A 16,861-nucleotide genomic window follows, 5' to 3' on the forward strand; every position below is an offset into this window, starting at 1 on the left:
GCTGTGTTAGTGATTTAGTATTAATGTTTTATTAATATTTTCATCTAGGATGAATCAAAGATATCTGGAATAGAACTGCAGTCTCTAAGGTAAGGTGGATTTCTGGATGACAACTTGACTCATTGCTTTAAAGAAATTCCAATCTTAAGTAGAACAACTGTACAAATTGAGGACTTGGATCTCCCACGCACTTTATACACTTGATAATGTTCCCAACCCCAAAAGTATCTGTAGGAATTTTTTTCTTCCCTTCTCATGAAATCCAGAAGAAAGGCAGATACTGGAGCAGGCAGTTTTGCTTCCCTGTCTTAGGATATAAGTTGCTCATGGACACCACTGGATAAGAAGGAAAAACTGCTTCTATATCTATCTTCCCTGATAGATACGTCTACATTGGCTACGTCTACATTGGCATGATCTTGAGCAAGAACTCTTTTGCGAAAGAGTTCTTGTGCAAAAACTCTTCCAGAAGAGAGCGTCTACATTGGTATGTGCTTTTGCGCAAGAGATGTGCTTTTGCGCAAGAGCATCCATGCCAGTATAGACGCTCTCTTGTGCAAGAAAGCTCTGATGACCATTTTAACTATAGGGCTTTCTTGCACAAGAAATTCATGTTGCCTGTCTACATTGGCCTCTTGCACAAGAACAGTTGCGCAAGAGGGCTTCTTCCTGAGCGGGAGCATCATAGTTCTTGTGCAAGAAGCACTGATTTCATACATTAGAAAGTCAGTGTTCTTGTGCAAGAACTTGCGGTCAGTGTAAACAGGCAGCAAGTTTTTGCGCAAAAGAAACTGCTTTTGCACAAGATCGCGCCAATGTAGACACAGCCTGAGTGTTTGAAGAAGAGCAGTAAAGATTATTTTCCTGCTGCTCAGCTTTGTCTTTTTTGTGGTGGAGGAAGGGAAAAATTATTTTGCTGGTTACCTGCATATTCTGAAATGATTTGCAATAGAAATTTCTGATTGTTCTGCCTTCCTGTAAGGTGGAATAGAAGTTCCTTTGTACGCTATTCCCAGTGTAGGTTGAGGAAACCTCTGCTTCCTCCTCACCATAGCCTTGTCACTGCCCCTGCCTTCAGCAAAATTTCTCAGCTCCTCTTGGCTGGAAACTGGCCAATGGGAGATTGGAGATTTTGCTAGAGGGCAGGGACAACGCACAAAGTTTTCTCCTCTCTGCCCAGCTTGCAATCTGGTGTAAGCAGCCTTGGCTGTGTCTACACTGGGCCATTTATTCCGGAAAAGCAGCCACTTCTCCGGAATAAGCTGTGAGCTGTCTACACTGGCCCCTTGAATATCCGGAAAAGCACTGACGATCTACTGTAAGAAATCAGTTGCTTTTCTGGAAAAACTATGCTGCACCCGCTCAGGCAAAAGTCCTTTTTCCGGAAAACTGTTCCGTAAAAGGGCTAGTGTAGACAGCACAGTAGTCTTTTCCGCAAAAAAGCCCCGATCATGAAAATGACGATTGGGGCTTTTTTCCGGAAAAGCGCGTCTACATTGGCCACGGACGCTTTTCCGGAAAAAGGGCTTTTCCGGAAAAGCATCCTGCCAATGTAGACGCTCTTTCTCCGGAAATACTTATAACGGAAAACTGTTCCGTTTTAAGCATTTCCGGAAAATCATGCCAGTGTAGACGTAGCCAACTTGTGTTTAAAGGTTTAATGCAGTTGATTTGTAGTAAGGTGTCGTCAAAGTGGCCGTTGCCGCTGTTAATCTTCCAGGGTTTGGATTAGCAGGTCTAATGAAGACATGCTAATTCATTTGAGAGGAGAATTCCAGTCGATGCCGATAGTCCTGCTTCCACGAGAAGTAAGGAAAGTAGAAGGGAGAGTGTTCTCCCTTCGACTTCCTGCAGTGTGGACAGCGCCAAAAGTCGAGTGAAGGTACTTTGACTTCAGTTACACAATTAACGTAGCTGAAGTTGTGTATCTAAAGTCAACCTTATCCTATAGTGTAAACATACCCTAAGGGTAAAATACAGAAGCATGGAGATGGGGGAAAAGCAGCTGTGGGGCAAAATGAGAAACTAGAACACCTAGGCTACGTCTAGACTGGCATGATTTTCCGCAAATGCTTTGAACGAAAAAGTTTTCCGTTAAAAGCATTTGCGGAAAAGAGCGCCTAGATTGGCACGGATGCTTTTCCGCAAAAGCACTTTTTGCGGAAAAGCATCTGTGCCAATCTAGACGTGCTTTTGCGCAAAAAAGCACCGATCGCCATTTTCGGGATCAGAGCTTTTTTGCGCAAAACAGATCTGAGCTGTCTACACTGGCCCTTTTGCGCAAAAGCTTTTGCGCAAAAGGACTTTTGCCCGAACGGGAGCAGCATAGCATTTCTACAAGAAGCACTGATTTCAGACAGTAGGAAGTCAGTGTTCTTGAGGAAATTCAAGCGGCCAGTGTAGACAGCTGGCAAGCTTTTGCGGAAAAACTTGCCAGTCTAGACGCAGCCCTAGGGTAAGAAGGCTATTACTGGGGAGAGAGAGCAAGCGAAAAATAGAAGTGGTGGACATGAGGAATGAAGGGGGGAAAGCCTTTAGCAGAACTGAGATGTTTAAAGTGGAATACAGGAAGATCAGAAGGAAGGAATAGAAACTCCCAAAACAGATGTAACAACTGCACTAAGATAGACTGTGAAAAGTATGAATGAAGAAAGAGAAAGAGAAAAAAGAACAAAATGAAGGGAGTTCTATCAAACAGTAGATTTTGATTAAAAAGTTGATTACAAGATGCTAGTAAAATTGCATGATTGTTGAATTATGTAGACTATATTAAGGTACTGTACAGAACTGTAGGATGAGGAAGTGATGGGGGCTTTGGAGTTTGGATAGGAGCGGAGCATGGAACTCACTGTTCCTATGTATAAGGAAACAGGGATATTTTTTGTCTAGTAAAAAAGTGTTTTAGAAGTTCTTGCAGGAATAACTGCACTTTTTAGTATGCATTTTCATTGTTTTTTATTGTTTTATATTTTATGGGCTATGTGACAGCTAGAACTAGACAAGGGAACTGGACATAGATTTTGTGGCAGTTTGCCATTTGTTTGAGTAGTTTTTAGTGAAATATAATCTGCTGCTGGCTTGGTCTGCATTCCAGATAAAACTGACTTTTTCAAGCGTATGCTCTTGTTTTGAAATACCCAGACATCTTTGAAAATTGAGTTTATTGCATCTTGTATGTTGATATTTTCTAGAGAGGATCCCTCTTATTTCCGCCATGTTTAATTTTTTTTCTTCATCAAACAAAACCTTGCTCCCTCAGTCTTGCCCTTGCAAATGTTTTAGATAGTGAAAATATGCTTCCACTCTCCTTTGTGTTACTCAGGAAGCAGGGGGCGGGGGGAATTGAAAGTGCCTAAGTCCTGTTGAAAGTTTTTTGGTCTGAGACTTCTGATTTGCTTAGATACTTTTGAAGATTTTGTGCATAGGGCAGTGGGGTGGTTCCTCCATCTGAAGGTATGAGAACTGGTTTTTAAGTCTACTTTTTCACTCACTTAAGGTAAAAGTGTTATTCCAAAATAACATAGTACACATCTACAGTACAAGCCTTTATTTCAAAATAATGTTGAGCTGGAGGACTTCTTACTCTGACTCATGGTAACCCTCATTTCACAAGGAGTAAGGGAAGTTGAAGGAAGAGTGTTCTTCCTTCGACTTCTTGCTGTGTAGACAGCGCCAAAAGCCAAGTTAAGCTATTTCAATTTAAGCTATGCAATTGACAAAGCTGTAGTTGCGTAGCTCAATTAGACTTTAGCCGTTCTGTGTGTACCCTTACAAATTGATCATGTGCAGCAGTTTTATTTAGCGGTATAAAAAGAGGTGGCTGTTGCCTGTCTCTCATTCTCATGACAATACCATAAGACAGACAGCCGGGGGAATAGTGTTTTCTGTCACTTTTCCCCCCCACTTTTTCTAGGCAGGCAAGCCATGTTTTGAAAGAACTTCAGTCTCTTAAAGAGCAGATAGATAAGCTACAGACAGAGCTTTATACTCTGAAGCAAGGTTCGAAGGACATTACCCAGCGTGCTGTCCGTGAAGTCCTAGAAAGAAGTGAGATCAAAGGTGTTACAACTTGGGTAAGAGGACATTGCATGATTTTGTAGATAGAGATTTCTATATTTCTTTGTCTTTACCATAGTTCCTTCTCACACATTCTTTTATACTTCATTGTCATACAGTCTTGGGAATCTGGGAACAAATGTTATGTTCATCTCACAATTAAAATTTTACCTTTGAGCTCCAGACTTTTTTGCAGGGTAGCTAAGTGGGTGGGATAGCATAGGTAGGAATTTCAGTATTCCTAATCACCACAGGATGTATAGTATCCCACACCTCCTGAACAAGATGTACAATACATTAGACATTTGAAGGAACAATAGTCTAAGGTACAATAATGAATATTACACCCAGAGAATTATCCAGTGAGAAATTCATAAGGAGAACCTGCAACCCCAGCTCTTCAGTTACTTCTGGTACTCTTAGGCTCCCTTTGGTCCCTGGCAGTATGGCCTATTGGAGACATGCTGCCAAGGCTTCCCCCAGTCTCTCCCCAGGGAAACTCTGTATGAAGGGGCTGTTTCACAGGGCTTGCAGGGGATAGTATGTGCACCCTCCTAGCCTTCCACAATCTGTCCCATGGTTCGATGCAGGGGATCCTCCGCACATGTTATATTGTGTAAAGAATCTGTCCATCTACAGCAGCTGGTCTTTGAGATAGAAGTGAATTTTAGAGTAAGGACTTCCCAAGGTTAATCCCATTGGCGGTTGGCACTCAGCATTCCTGAGAACAGGGTATACCAAACATCTTTGCTCGTCTCAGTTTCCTTCTCTTTTTTTGAAGTTATAGGAATTTAACCCATCAATGTAATCGCTTACTTTTATGAAATGCTTGGTGGATGATGATTAAATAGCACATATATAAGGGATCATTAAATAATGACACAAGCAGATTATCATATAGTTACCACTGTTATGACATAGTATAACAACTGCCCAGAGAGTTACATACACGCCTGTAAAAGTGTACATTGCCAAATTGTAGAACAAGGTGAATACCATAGTTGTGTGAGAGCTTGAGTGAGGCAACAGATGGTTTTCAGAAACTCTAACAAGTGGTCCCTAACTCAAGAGACAATACATACACCTGATACCAGCCAGCCTTTTTGGGTATGTCTACAATATTAAACTTTAGAACTTACAAGATCTACTTCTTATTCAACCAATCACATAGAGAAACAAAGTTTGTTTTCATTTGCAGTAGATAATACAGCTTGCTTCTTATTTACAGTGTCACGTAAAACATGTTTTCCCATGGCATCTTGGTACCATGCATTGCAAGATATTTATGTTCCAGATATGCTAAACATTCATATGCCTTTTGTACTTCAGCCACCATCCCAGAGGACATGCTCCAGGCTGATAATGCTCATTAAAAATAATGAATTAATTAAATTTGTGACTCAATTCCTTTGGGGAAAATTGTCTCCTGCTACGTTTTACCCATATTCTGCCATATATTTCATATTATAGCAGACTTGGATGATCAGGGCTCGACAAACTATGAAATCTACTCACCTGCGGTGAGTAGATTACAACCCAGAAGAGCTGGGTTCGGGCGATCTGCACATGCGCAGATCGCCAGTCAGCGCAGCTGGCGAGCGGGGCTCGGCGAGCCCTGTGGATGATGACCCAGCACATTTTTGTTTTAAGAACACTTTCATGGCAGATTTGACAAAACACAACAAAGGTACCAATGTAAGATTTTTAAAGATAGCCACAGCAATTGACCCAAGGTTTAAGAATCTGAAGTGCCTTCCAAAATCTGACGGATGAGGTATGGAACATGCTTTCAGAAGTCTTAAAAGAGCAACACTCTAATGCAGAAACTACAGGACCCGAACCACTAAAAAGAAAATCAACCTTCTGCTGCTGGTGGCATCTGAATCAGTTGATGAAAATGAACATGCATTTGTCCATACTGCTTTGGATCATTAACACACAGAATACACCATCAGGATAGAATGGTTAAATGGTGGTTGAAGTGTGAAGGGACATATGAATCTTTAGTATATCTTGTAAGGAAATATTTTGCAATGCTGGCTACATCAATGCCATGTAAACACCTATTTCCACTTTCGGGTGACATTGTAAACAAGAAGCAAGCAGCATTATTTCCTGCAAATGTAAACAAACATGTTTGTTTGAGTGGACAAGAAATAGGAGTGAGTGGACTTGTAGGCTCTAAAGTTGTACATTGTTTTATTTTTGAATGCACTTAAGTTTAACTTCTATGGTAACGAGATTGCATTACAGTACTTGTAATGGAGGAATTAAAAATACTATTTCTTTTCTTTTATAGTGCAAATATTTGTAATCAAAAGATAAATTGAGCACTGTACACTTCTTATTCTGTGCTGTAGTTGAAATAAAAATATTTGAAAAGGTAGAAAACATTTACATTTTAAATAAATGGTATTCTATTGTTTCACAGTGCAATTAATCATGTGATTAATTTTTAAATCACAATTAGGGTACGTCTACACTACAGCACTATTTCGAAATAAGATATTTCAAAATAACACATCTATACACAAAATGCATTGCGATATAGCATTTTGCTATTTCGAAATAGCGCTTCCAGACTCTGAATCGCATTTAAGGCTGGCTGGAACCAGTTCCAGCAGGGCATCAGGTCAGGAGTTAAAGGGATTCTCCCTGGACAGCCAGTGTTCAGGTTTCCCTGCTTGCTTGCCAACCTCGATGAGGGACAGCAAAGCATTTTGTCTCTGCGTGCTCTGGTTGCCCTCACTCAGGACACCACAGCACTCTGCAGCATGGAGCCAGAGCTGCCCCTGGGCACTCTGGTGCTTCTCGTGGATGTGTTGCTGCAAGCCTGGCTGCACTTTCTGCAGGTTGCCATTCAGGAAGTCCATCTGGGGGCTTTCAGTATCCAAGAGGTCCTGCGGGAGAGCTTCCCCCCTGAGGAGCACTAACAATCTTTCTGGTGTGCCCCATTGGGGGCTTGTGCCTCATTCCTCCCTCACATCCTTCCACTTACCCTTCCATAACCCCCGTTCCTGATGTCAAATAAAATACACGTATTTTCATAAATACAAACAATGAAACTCTGGTGAGACTGGAGAAAGGAGATGGGAGAAGGGAGAGTGGAAGAGGGGAGGGGGAAACCTGGGAGGGAGGGAGCTGGAAGGAGGAACAAAGGGGAGGGGAAGCTCAGGGCTCAGAGTTGGGGGTCTCGCTGGGCCAACTGTTTCCCAGCACTGCGGGTGCAGGGGCCTCGGCGTACCCGGGGGAATGGGGAGGGTGGAGAGGGGATGGAGGGTGTGAAGGGAGAAGTGGGAGGGGGAGAAGGAGTGGGAGGAGGAGCGGTAGCTGGGGAGGCAGCAGGTGCTGAAGCGGCAAGAGGCAGCACACTCTGCACCAGGGTCTGCAGGTGCTGGCAGATGGCATGGCCCTGAGCAAGCTGCTCCCGCCAGAGCTGCAGGTCTTCTTGCACCCAGTGCTGGAGGGTGTGGTGCAGGGCTCGCAGTGCCCCCAGGTGCTGTTGTTGGTACCCGTCCAATGGACGGGTGGTCCTGTGGAGCCCTCGGGTGCGGGAGCATGTCCTGGGCGGGCTGGTGAGCCCTGCATGTGCAGCTGCTGTGTCTGTGGAGAAACAAGAGAAGTGGTCAGTTATCCCTGGGGACACAGTGGGTGTAGCCCAGCCCCCCTCTGTGAGGTGAGGATGACCCGTTCTCTGCATGATCAGAGCCAATGTGTTTGCAGAGAGGCCATGTTTGGAATGTCCTGCTATCCCCGGGAGTGGGAGCTGCCCCAAGACCACATCCATGCCCCTGTGGTGTATATAGTATGTGTGTGTGGGAGGAGAGATGTCCCTTGCCTCTGTGTAGAGTGGCCTTGTGGAGGGATGGCATCCTGTTGTGTCCCACCCCGGAGTCAGGAGAATGTCATGCCTCCTCACACATGCGTGTGGCTAACAAGGTAGAGCCCATTTATGGCAGCCAGCTGGGGTCACATGCCCAGGGGTGGCATGGCACATGCTCGCACGTGCACAGGTTGCTGCATGATCCGTGGACAGCAAAGTCCACACACCCAGTCCCTGATTTCCGTCCCCTCTCCTCCACATAAGGGGACAGTGATGGCACTAACCTATTTTTGCCTCCCTGATCTCAGATGACTCCGGCGACAGGTCTGCTGAGATAGCTCTGGTCTGCTGTGGCTCCTGGCTCTCCTCCTCCTCCTCGATACCCTGGTCAGGGCCCTCTGCCCCAGGGTTGACAACCACCTGGGTGGCACGGACCGTCCTGCCCCCCAGAATGCGGTCCAGGGCATTGAAATAGGGGCAGCTTGGTGTGTGTGCCCCTGGTTGGGAGCCTGCCAAAGCTCTTTTATTTTCATCCACACCTGCTCCTGGGTGCGGATGTGGCCTTTGCTGGCCATGCTGGCAGCTATCCTGCCATAGACAGCCGCATTCTTCCATCTAGTGCGAGATCATGGACATTGGAGGATTCCCCCCAAACCTGAATGAGGTCCATGATCTCCGCACTGGACCAAGAAGGTGCCTGCCTTTTCTGGCCCCTGGCAGGCTCCTGGGAGCAGGCAGACTGCTCCTGGGGAGTGGTGGAGGGCTGGCTGCCGGTGGCTTGCTGGCTCATATTGGGGCCACTGGGTCAGGGACAGGACAGACTTTTGTTGGGCTGGCAGGCTTGGAGCTGACACAGGCACTGTGGCCAGACTCTACCCTTTTAAGGGCTCTGGGAAGTAGGGGAGGGAGAGTAGTTTTCTTGTTTGTGGCCAGAGTGGCCGGCAGGGCACCCTGGGAAGGGCTGGAGGCCCTCTATTTCGAAATAAGCATCTACACAGCACTTATTTCAAAATAGCCGTTATTCCTCGTGGAATGAGGTTTACCAATTTCGAAATAAGCCCTCTGCTATTTCGTATTAATTTCAAAATAGCGGTTGGCTTGTGTAAACACTAGTAAAGTTATTTCAAAATAATGGCTGTTATTTCAAAATAACTTTGCTGTGTAGACATACCCTTAATTTTTAAAACTGTTTGACAGTCTGAGTTTATACTAGTTATGATAGAGCTAGCATGTTAAATTATAGGGTGTAGCTACGGTGCTATGAGCAGCAGGAGGGACTAGTGCTGCAAGTATATACCTAGCATCCTGGATGGCTATATGCTAGGGATGTTAAATTTAGTTTAATCAACTAATTGACTAGTGACTAGTTGATAAGCAGGGGAGCCACAGTAGTGTTAGCTCCCGGGACCAGAGGCTAACCCTGCTACAGCTCTGCCTTTTAAATGTATTAAATATATTAAGGCGCAGCATCTGGGACTGGACACGAGCCAGGTCCTCGCTACCCCCTGCCTCCTCTGCCCCTCGCTGAGACAGTGCTGGGGGAACCGGCTTTTAAGAGGCAGCAAGGAGGGGAGGAATGACTAGTCGTGGGACTAGTTGACTATCCAATAAGCTTTTGCTTTTGGTTATCGGATAGTCGATTAGTCACTTATATCCCTAATATGTACTTGAGACAACTATCTTGTTGTGCCACCCTGACTAGACTTTATTTGTAGTGCTCTAGCAAAATCTACTTATTATGGACTTAGGGATTTTTAGGGAGTTAACACCCCTCACCACCATAGTTATCTCAACCTCAGTTTTACTGTAGACCACACCATAGCCTAACACAATGGTTATTTCATGATTGTTTTACACATACTTTGATGTGTAGGTGAATTGGTGTGCATGCTACTTGCAAAGTCCTTTTCTTTCTCACAGTCCTTACCTTTTATATTCCTTCACAGACCGTGAAAAGGATGCTGAATAAAGTACTTGAAAAGCTGGATGAAGACCAAGTCCAAATGCCTGATTATGCCCTAAAATCAGCAGGTATTATTATTTGCAATTAGAATCAGGGTTTTCATTGTGCTGTACACTGTACAAATATATAGGAAGACAGAGTCCCTGCCTCAAAGAGCTTACCATTTGAGACATGATGTACAAGTGAATGTCACTTTTTGTAGGAGGGAAGTGGCAGAGAGGAAAAGGGTCATAATATAATAAAATTATGCATTTACATAGTCTGTCAATGTTCCAAGCCTTTTTTAAAATTATTTCTTATTTTTATATTGTTTTCATTAATCACTGTCTGTTTTCAACTTTTATTACCCATTGCCTATTATCAGTTTTGAATATTTTAATTAGCCATGGCATGTTACTATTGAGAGGAACAAAATAAGTGAGAGACCAGTACTGTTGTTAGAAATCAGTCAAAAACCTGTATTTGTTCTGATCAAAGTATAGTAAGAGCTAATATTCTTATGATTTACCATTGGGGAAAGCTGTACCAACATTCCTTCATGCCCGTTTAACAAGAATATATGAAAGTAAGCATATGCGGGAGAGAGAGCTATGAGAATTATGGCTGGTGTATGTTGATTGGGTCACATAAAAGAGTTGTTTAATAATGAATTTCTTTTTGAGGGTCACGTGCATGTTCAATATGAAATAGTCACGCACATAAATTATAATTGTATTACAGAGGGTTCGTTCCATACATGTTAGGAGTTAAGCATCCAACACCTGGTGTTGGTCATTAAATATTCTCTGTATTATTCATCATATATATAGTAGCCCAGTGTCTGTGAGTCTGTAACGCTGAAACACTGGCTGTTCACTCTGGACGGCGCTGTTGCCTGAAATGCTGGCTGTTCCCTCTGGGTGGCGCTGTTGTTGAAATGCTGGCAGTTCCCTCTGGGTGGCGCTGTTGTTGAAATGCTGGCTGTTCCCTCTGGGCGGCCCGTGCTGCATGGAGAGTGAGGGGCCCAAACAGCCACTTGTGCCGCTTGCTCCCCTGCGGCGGCCCAGCTGAACGGTGCAGAAGTCAGCCGAGCGCCACGGCGGAAGGCGAAGGGGGGCAGGGCGGTGACGTGTGGCGTGACAGTGGCTCCAGGCCCTGCCCCCTGGCCGTGAATGTCACCACCCCTCCCCCCTTCGCCTCCCGCCGTGGCGCTCGGATGACTTCTGCACTGCTCAGCCAGGCCGCTGCGTGGGAGCAAGTGGCGCAAGCGACCATTTGGGCTCTACACCCCCCATGCAGCACGGGGAGTGCGGCGCCCAAATGGCCATTTGGGCTACGCGGTCCCCCAAGTAAGAGGCAGGACGGGGAGGAGAAGAGAAAGAGAGAGACAGAGAGAGAGGCAGAAGGCGGAGGAGAGCTGAGAGAGAGAGGGTGGGAGGCAGTCGGAGGAGGAGGGGAGAGAGAGAGAGACGGAGCGAGAGACCGGAGGCTCAGGAGAGAAGACTGACGTAGAGGAGAGACCTGAAAATCCCGTCTTATGACAGGCTAATTGGCTAGTTGTTAAGAATACCTGCTACATTAGAAAGGCAAAGTGGGTCCAACTTCTGTAGGTGAGAGAGAAAAGCTTTTGAGTTTACGTAGAGCTCTTCTTCGGGTTCATACAATGCTATATACGAGATATTATCTCATTAATATATTTTAATTTCAGGTGCCAGCATTATTCAGTCCAGAACTACCAGGAGCTACCGTCATAATGGAGGAAAATTTTTTTGGTTATCATTTCCAATGCTGGTTTTTGTAAAGTCTCCAGAAGTTATTCTTCAGGTAGAAACCAAAATAAAAACGTCTTGAGAGTTTCCTTTTCCCTTTCCTTTCTTCCTTTTGGGACTCCTTTTCCTACTACCATTCTCCATGTGTTTCCCTGTTCTTTTCTACGGTCTGAAAATCAGGGAGGGTTGGTTGGAAAAAGAAGGCAAGCTGTTTATCATGGCATTTTTACAGACAAATGCAGGTTGGCACCACAACAAAAATGAGGGAAAGAGAGGAATAAAAGTAATAGAGTTAAGAATTGGGACCTGAGAATAAACATGACTCATAAGTGCAGGGAGAAAGAGCGAATCATAATACAGTAAAAGTCCATTGGTCCGGCATCCAATGCTCCGGCACTCCTTATGGTCCGGCACCATCGGGAACCTGGAAGTGCTCGGGGCAGCTGGACAATTGGAGCTGCTCTGTACCCTGCTTCTCTGATTCAGCCGCTGCTGAAACTGACCAGCAGCTGAATCGGGGAGACGGAGACGGAGCAGCTGGGGTGCTGCCGGGTTGGTCCTGTAGTGCTGCCCGTCCGGGCTGCGGGACCAACCCGGCAGCACACCAGCTGCTCTTGGGGACACCTGAAGCAGAGCAGCCGGGGTGCTGCCATGTTGGTCCCGCAACGCCGAGGGGCAGCACTACGGGACCAACCCGCCAGCACCCCAGCTGCTCTGCCACAGGCGTCCCTGATTCACCTGCTGCTGAAACTGACCAGCAGCGGCTGAATCGGGGATGCCTGGGGCAGAGCCGGACTATCAGAAGGGGGGGCTATGAGGGGTCTCGGGTGGCATCCCCCCCACCCCACCCCAAACCCCTCATAGCCCCCCCTTCTGATAGTCTGGCATATTTGATAATCCGGCACGCCCTGGGTCCTAAAGGTGCCAGATTATAGGAAGTTTACTGTAGTAGTGCTTTTATTAGCTTCTATGAGTGGTGCAGCCAATGTAATCAATCTAAATACATCATCATGGAACTAGTATTTATTCTTAGTATTAAACAATATATAATATTTAATTTTGATGAGATTTTATACATATGAACTTTATGATTATTTGAGAGTTTTTAAATCTCACTGGTGTGTTAAAAACTAGATTTGAAGATACCAAAAGAATCCCTGATTTCAGGAATTCCACTGATGTCAGTGGAATTATACCATTTACACTGTTAGCCACAGACTTGCCTAAACCAATCATTGTTTTGTGTTCTGGTTTTAGCCCAGTAATTACCCTGGGGACTGTTGGCCTTTCTCAGGAAATCAGGGTGAAACTCTCATCAAACTGGCTATGGAAATAATTCCAAGAGCAGTTACAATGGAGCACATTTCCAAGAAAATCTCCCCTACAGGAGAAATCTCCAGTGCTCCTAAGGACTTCGCTGTCTATGTGAGCATCTTCCTTGGCTTTTTATATAAGATTTTTAAGGGGAGGGGCAAGTATGGGGAAAATATAGGGAAAAAGCACGTTCTCGATATTTCCTTTACCTCTATAGCTCACTCCATGTTGTGGGAAGGGAGTAAGATATATATGTAGCTATCAGCACAATCCTTGTAATTCTATTTACTATTAAAAATGAGACACTCTCATTTCTGCACAACCTGCTGTGACAACATGCTACTTACAAGTAATATGGTGTAGAGGACTCTGCACAGGGCTGGGTACAGGTAATTCCAGATTTTTAATCCTTGTTTTGCCATTAACTCACTCAATGTCTTCATGTATTCATGGGGATAATACTTGTTTCCCTATCTCACAGGACTATTGTGACTATTAATTAACCAAAACAGAAAGAGGTAACTTGTAGGCCACTGCTATTGGGCTTCTTCTGGTGTTTGTAACTTTAGAGATGCATTTGAAATAAATATTTGTAATACATCTTGAGTTTATGAACATGAATTAAATATTTCATGTGTATACCATTAGTGTTTGGGTTTTTGGACATCCTGTGATACCACCAGCATGACCAAACATGGCTTTGGGAATGGATTGTGTTACAAGGATCCTTGTTTTACAGCTTTAGCTAACTACCGTGCTTCTGGGATATTGTGTCATGCTTTTTGTTGTGTCTGTATGAACTGAAAACACATTTAAATCTGTTGTAACTGGATGTCCACAACTTTGTTTCCTCTATGCCTATGTTTTTCTGCAGGGTCTGAAGGAGGAAGATGAGGAACAAGGAACTTTCTTAGGACAGTTCTTATATAACCATGAAGGAGATTTATTTCAGACATTCCAATTGAAGGTACATTAAGGTGTAGGGAAAGTGACTGAGATAGATGGATTCTATTGTTAGAACCAGGGAGTTGTTTGAGCTTCCCTATAGTTGTCATCTGGAGAGCAAGCCCTGGATGGAAAGGATTGTAATTTAGGACGTGTCTACACTGCAGGGCAAAAGTTGAATTAAAAGACTCAAATTCAGCTATGTCAGTTGTGTAGCTGAAGTCGGAGTGTCTTAACTCAGCTTTCGGTGCTGTCTACACAGCAGGAAGTCGAAGGAAGAATACTCTTCCTTCAACTTCCCTTACTCCTTGTGAAATGAGGGTGACAGAAGTCAGGGTAAGAAGTCCGCCATCTCGAAATTATTTTGAAATAACGGCTTGCTGTGTAGATGCGCACTTTGTTATTTCAAAATAACGCTGAGTGTAGACGTATCCCTAGTCCAGTTCTGTTAATGGTGGCTTTTAAACTAATCATTTTTCTGCAGCACTATTGCTGCTATGTTACCTGCAATGAATTTGGGTAATCTGCCCTTAAGCTTATACAAAGAAAACACATCAAATACCATTAGAATATTGGTCCATAAAATTAAACATTAACAACAATTGTCAAGAAATATTTTGTTACGGATTACTGAAAATAAATCTAGACTATGTAAGTGCTTGTCTGTATAGAAATTCTGTACACATACCTCATCTAGATATCAGTGGGATTTCTGCATGTATGTGGTGGAGTCTACCTCTAGAAAGAGAAGAGAACTTTTATAGAGTTACTTTGCTTACTGAAGCAGATTATCCCTTCTGTGTCCATGTATCTATAATTACTAACTTAAAGTACAGTTAGTAGAGGTGTAAACATCTTCATATCTTATGGATATGATTTCATGTGGTGGCAAAGAGTAAAGTGGTGAACAAGTCACCTGTGCATTATGCTAATTGTTAACCAGCAGCGAGAGATACATACAGTAAAAAAAAGAAATAGCTTTAATTTCTTTCCTTTTAGAATGAACTTCCTGAATTCATGCGGTATGTGAAACTGAAAGTGCTGAACAATTGGGGCCACCCGGAATACACCTGCATTTATAGATTCAGGGTACATGGAGATCTAAAAAATGCCCAGGAGTTCTTTCAACAGAGTCCAATACCTTAGGAACTCAAATGGAAATAACACCAGCAAACTAAAACTGAAATTCTTAAGATCACTCTGCTTCATCAATCAAGTGAAAAAGTGTCATAGAAGACAAAAATAGAAAAATAAAATAGCAACCAACAATATTTTTGGCAAAATTGTTTTTATTCTTCAAAAAGTTACTCTTTCTAGAGAAAAAGGTACACTGCATATGGTGAATAAATAGCATTTGTCTAATATTTCTGAAATAGCCAGAGGTAGGAAATTTGAATTAGAGCAAAGAGGTAATGAGATAGAACTATGTTGTATGGATTATCTTCTAATCTAAGTTTTTACAGAGAAAACGTAGTGTGTTTTTTTTCTTCTTCTTTAGAGATGGACTCTTTGTATTTCCTGTCAAAGCTTTCTCAATTGTTCCATGTGGTACTCCTCTTTATCCTCTGTTGACCCACAGTATGAATTAGGGGCTCTGAATTCATAGACTGTGATTTATCATGGACAGTTTCAACCGTCACCTACCCCTTAAGCTTTCAGTTCGTGTAAACTGCCCTACCTCTGATGACTTAACCATTAACAATTTACACCATCTGAAGATTGGCCTGTTGGATGCTATTTTTTTCCTGGTGCATTCCCAATCTCCTCTTTCATTTTAACATTATTTCAAAGGAAGTTAGGAGTCTAAGTACTGTTGAGCATCCAAGCCTGTATGTTCCTGTTGGTGGGAAGAGAAGCTTATACAGTAAAAACTCCATTGGTCTGGCATCCAGTGCTCCTACACTCCTGATGGTCCGGCACCATCAGGAACCCGGAAGTACTCTGGCTGCCAGACAATTGGATCTGCTCTGCGCCCGGTTTCCCTGATTCAGCCGCTGCTGAAACTGACCAGCAACTGAATAGAGGAAGCCGGGGGAAGAGCAGCTGGGGTGCTGCCGGGTTGGTCCCGTAGTGCTGCCCCTCGTGGCTGCGGGACCAACCTGGCAGCATCCCAGCTGCTCTGCCCCAGGTGTCCCCAAGGCAGCCGCTGCTGAAACTGGCCAGCGGATGATTCCAGGAAGCCTGCGGCAGAGCTGCTCTGCCCAGGGCTTCCTGGAATCAGCCGCTGGTCAGTTTCAGCAGCGGCTGAATCGGGGATGCCTGGGACAGAGCAGCTGGGGTGCTGCTGTGTTGGTCCCGCAGCGCCGAGGGGCGGCGCTACGGGACCAACACAGCAGCACCCCAGCTGCTCTGTCCCAGGCGTCCCCAAGAGTAGCTGTGGTGCTGCTGGGTTGGTCTCGCAGTGCTGAAGGGTGGTGCTACCGGACCTACCCAGCAGCACCCCAGCTGCTCTGCCCCAGGCGTCCCTGATTCAGCCGCTGCTGAAACTGACCAGCAGCGGCTGAATCGGGGACGCCTGGGGCAGAGCCGGACTATCGGAAGGGGTGGCTATGAGGGGTCTGGGGTGGCATCCCCCCTCTACCCCATCCCAGACCCCTCACAGCCCCCCCTTCCATAGTCCACGAGGAGTAACGGTAGTTTGGAATAGGAAGCCTAGTCCGAACTACCTAGTTCGTGCCGCGTGTAGCCGCGTGGCACGGAGTCCGAACTAGCGGACATTTAAAAATGGCGCCGCCCGGCAACTTGCAAATGAAGCCCGGGAAATTCAAATCCCGGGCTTCATTTGCAACTCTGGTTGACTACATTACCACCCTGGTTCGAACTAGGGTGGTAGTGTAGACATACCCTTAGTCTGTAACAGGAAACACTTAAAAAATAACAAATAGTCTAGCTGCACTTTAAAGACTAACAATGCATGTAGAATCTAGATGGTATGAGCTTTTGTAGGTACAACTCACTTCTTCAGATGACATATACATTATGATATATCCCTACCCTTTTCTCTTCAGCTTC

General features: G+C 44.6%; 1 protein-coding gene across 4 annotated transcripts in view; it reads left to right on the forward strand.

Annotated features, from left to right (window-relative positions):
- The window catches only part of SUN3 (Sad1 and UNC84 domain containing 3), a 29,169-nt gene extending 14,049 nt beyond the window's left edge, over positions 1 to 15,120 (forward strand). For all 4 annotated transcript variants that reach the window (XM_075921691.1, XM_075921694.1, XM_075921692.1 and 1 more), the window contains 7 exons: positions 49 to 89; positions 3,914 to 4,073; positions 9,826 to 9,910; positions 11,530 to 11,645; positions 12,848 to 13,015; positions 13,779 to 13,871; positions 14,849 to 15,120. In XM_075921691.1, coding sequence (XP_075777806.1) covers positions 49 to 89; positions 3,914 to 4,073; positions 9,826 to 9,910; positions 11,530 to 11,645; positions 12,848 to 13,015; positions 13,779 to 13,871; positions 14,849 to 14,995 — 810 coding nt within the window. In that variant the 3' untranslated portion in view covers positions 14,996 to 15,120. The remainder of the gene's footprint in view (positions 1 to 48; positions 90 to 3,913; positions 4,074 to 9,825; positions 9,911 to 11,529; positions 11,646 to 12,847; positions 13,016 to 13,778; positions 13,872 to 14,848) is intronic.
- The last annotated feature ends 1,741 nt before the right edge of the window (positions 15,121 to 16,861 follow it).

This window comes from Pelodiscus sinensis, chromosome 2 (genome assembly GCF_049634645.1).
Source record: "Pelodiscus sinensis isolate JC-2024 chromosome 2, ASM4963464v1, whole genome shotgun sequence".
Lineage (NCBI taxonomy): Eukaryota > Metazoa > Chordata > Testudines > Trionychidae > Pelodiscus > Pelodiscus sinensis.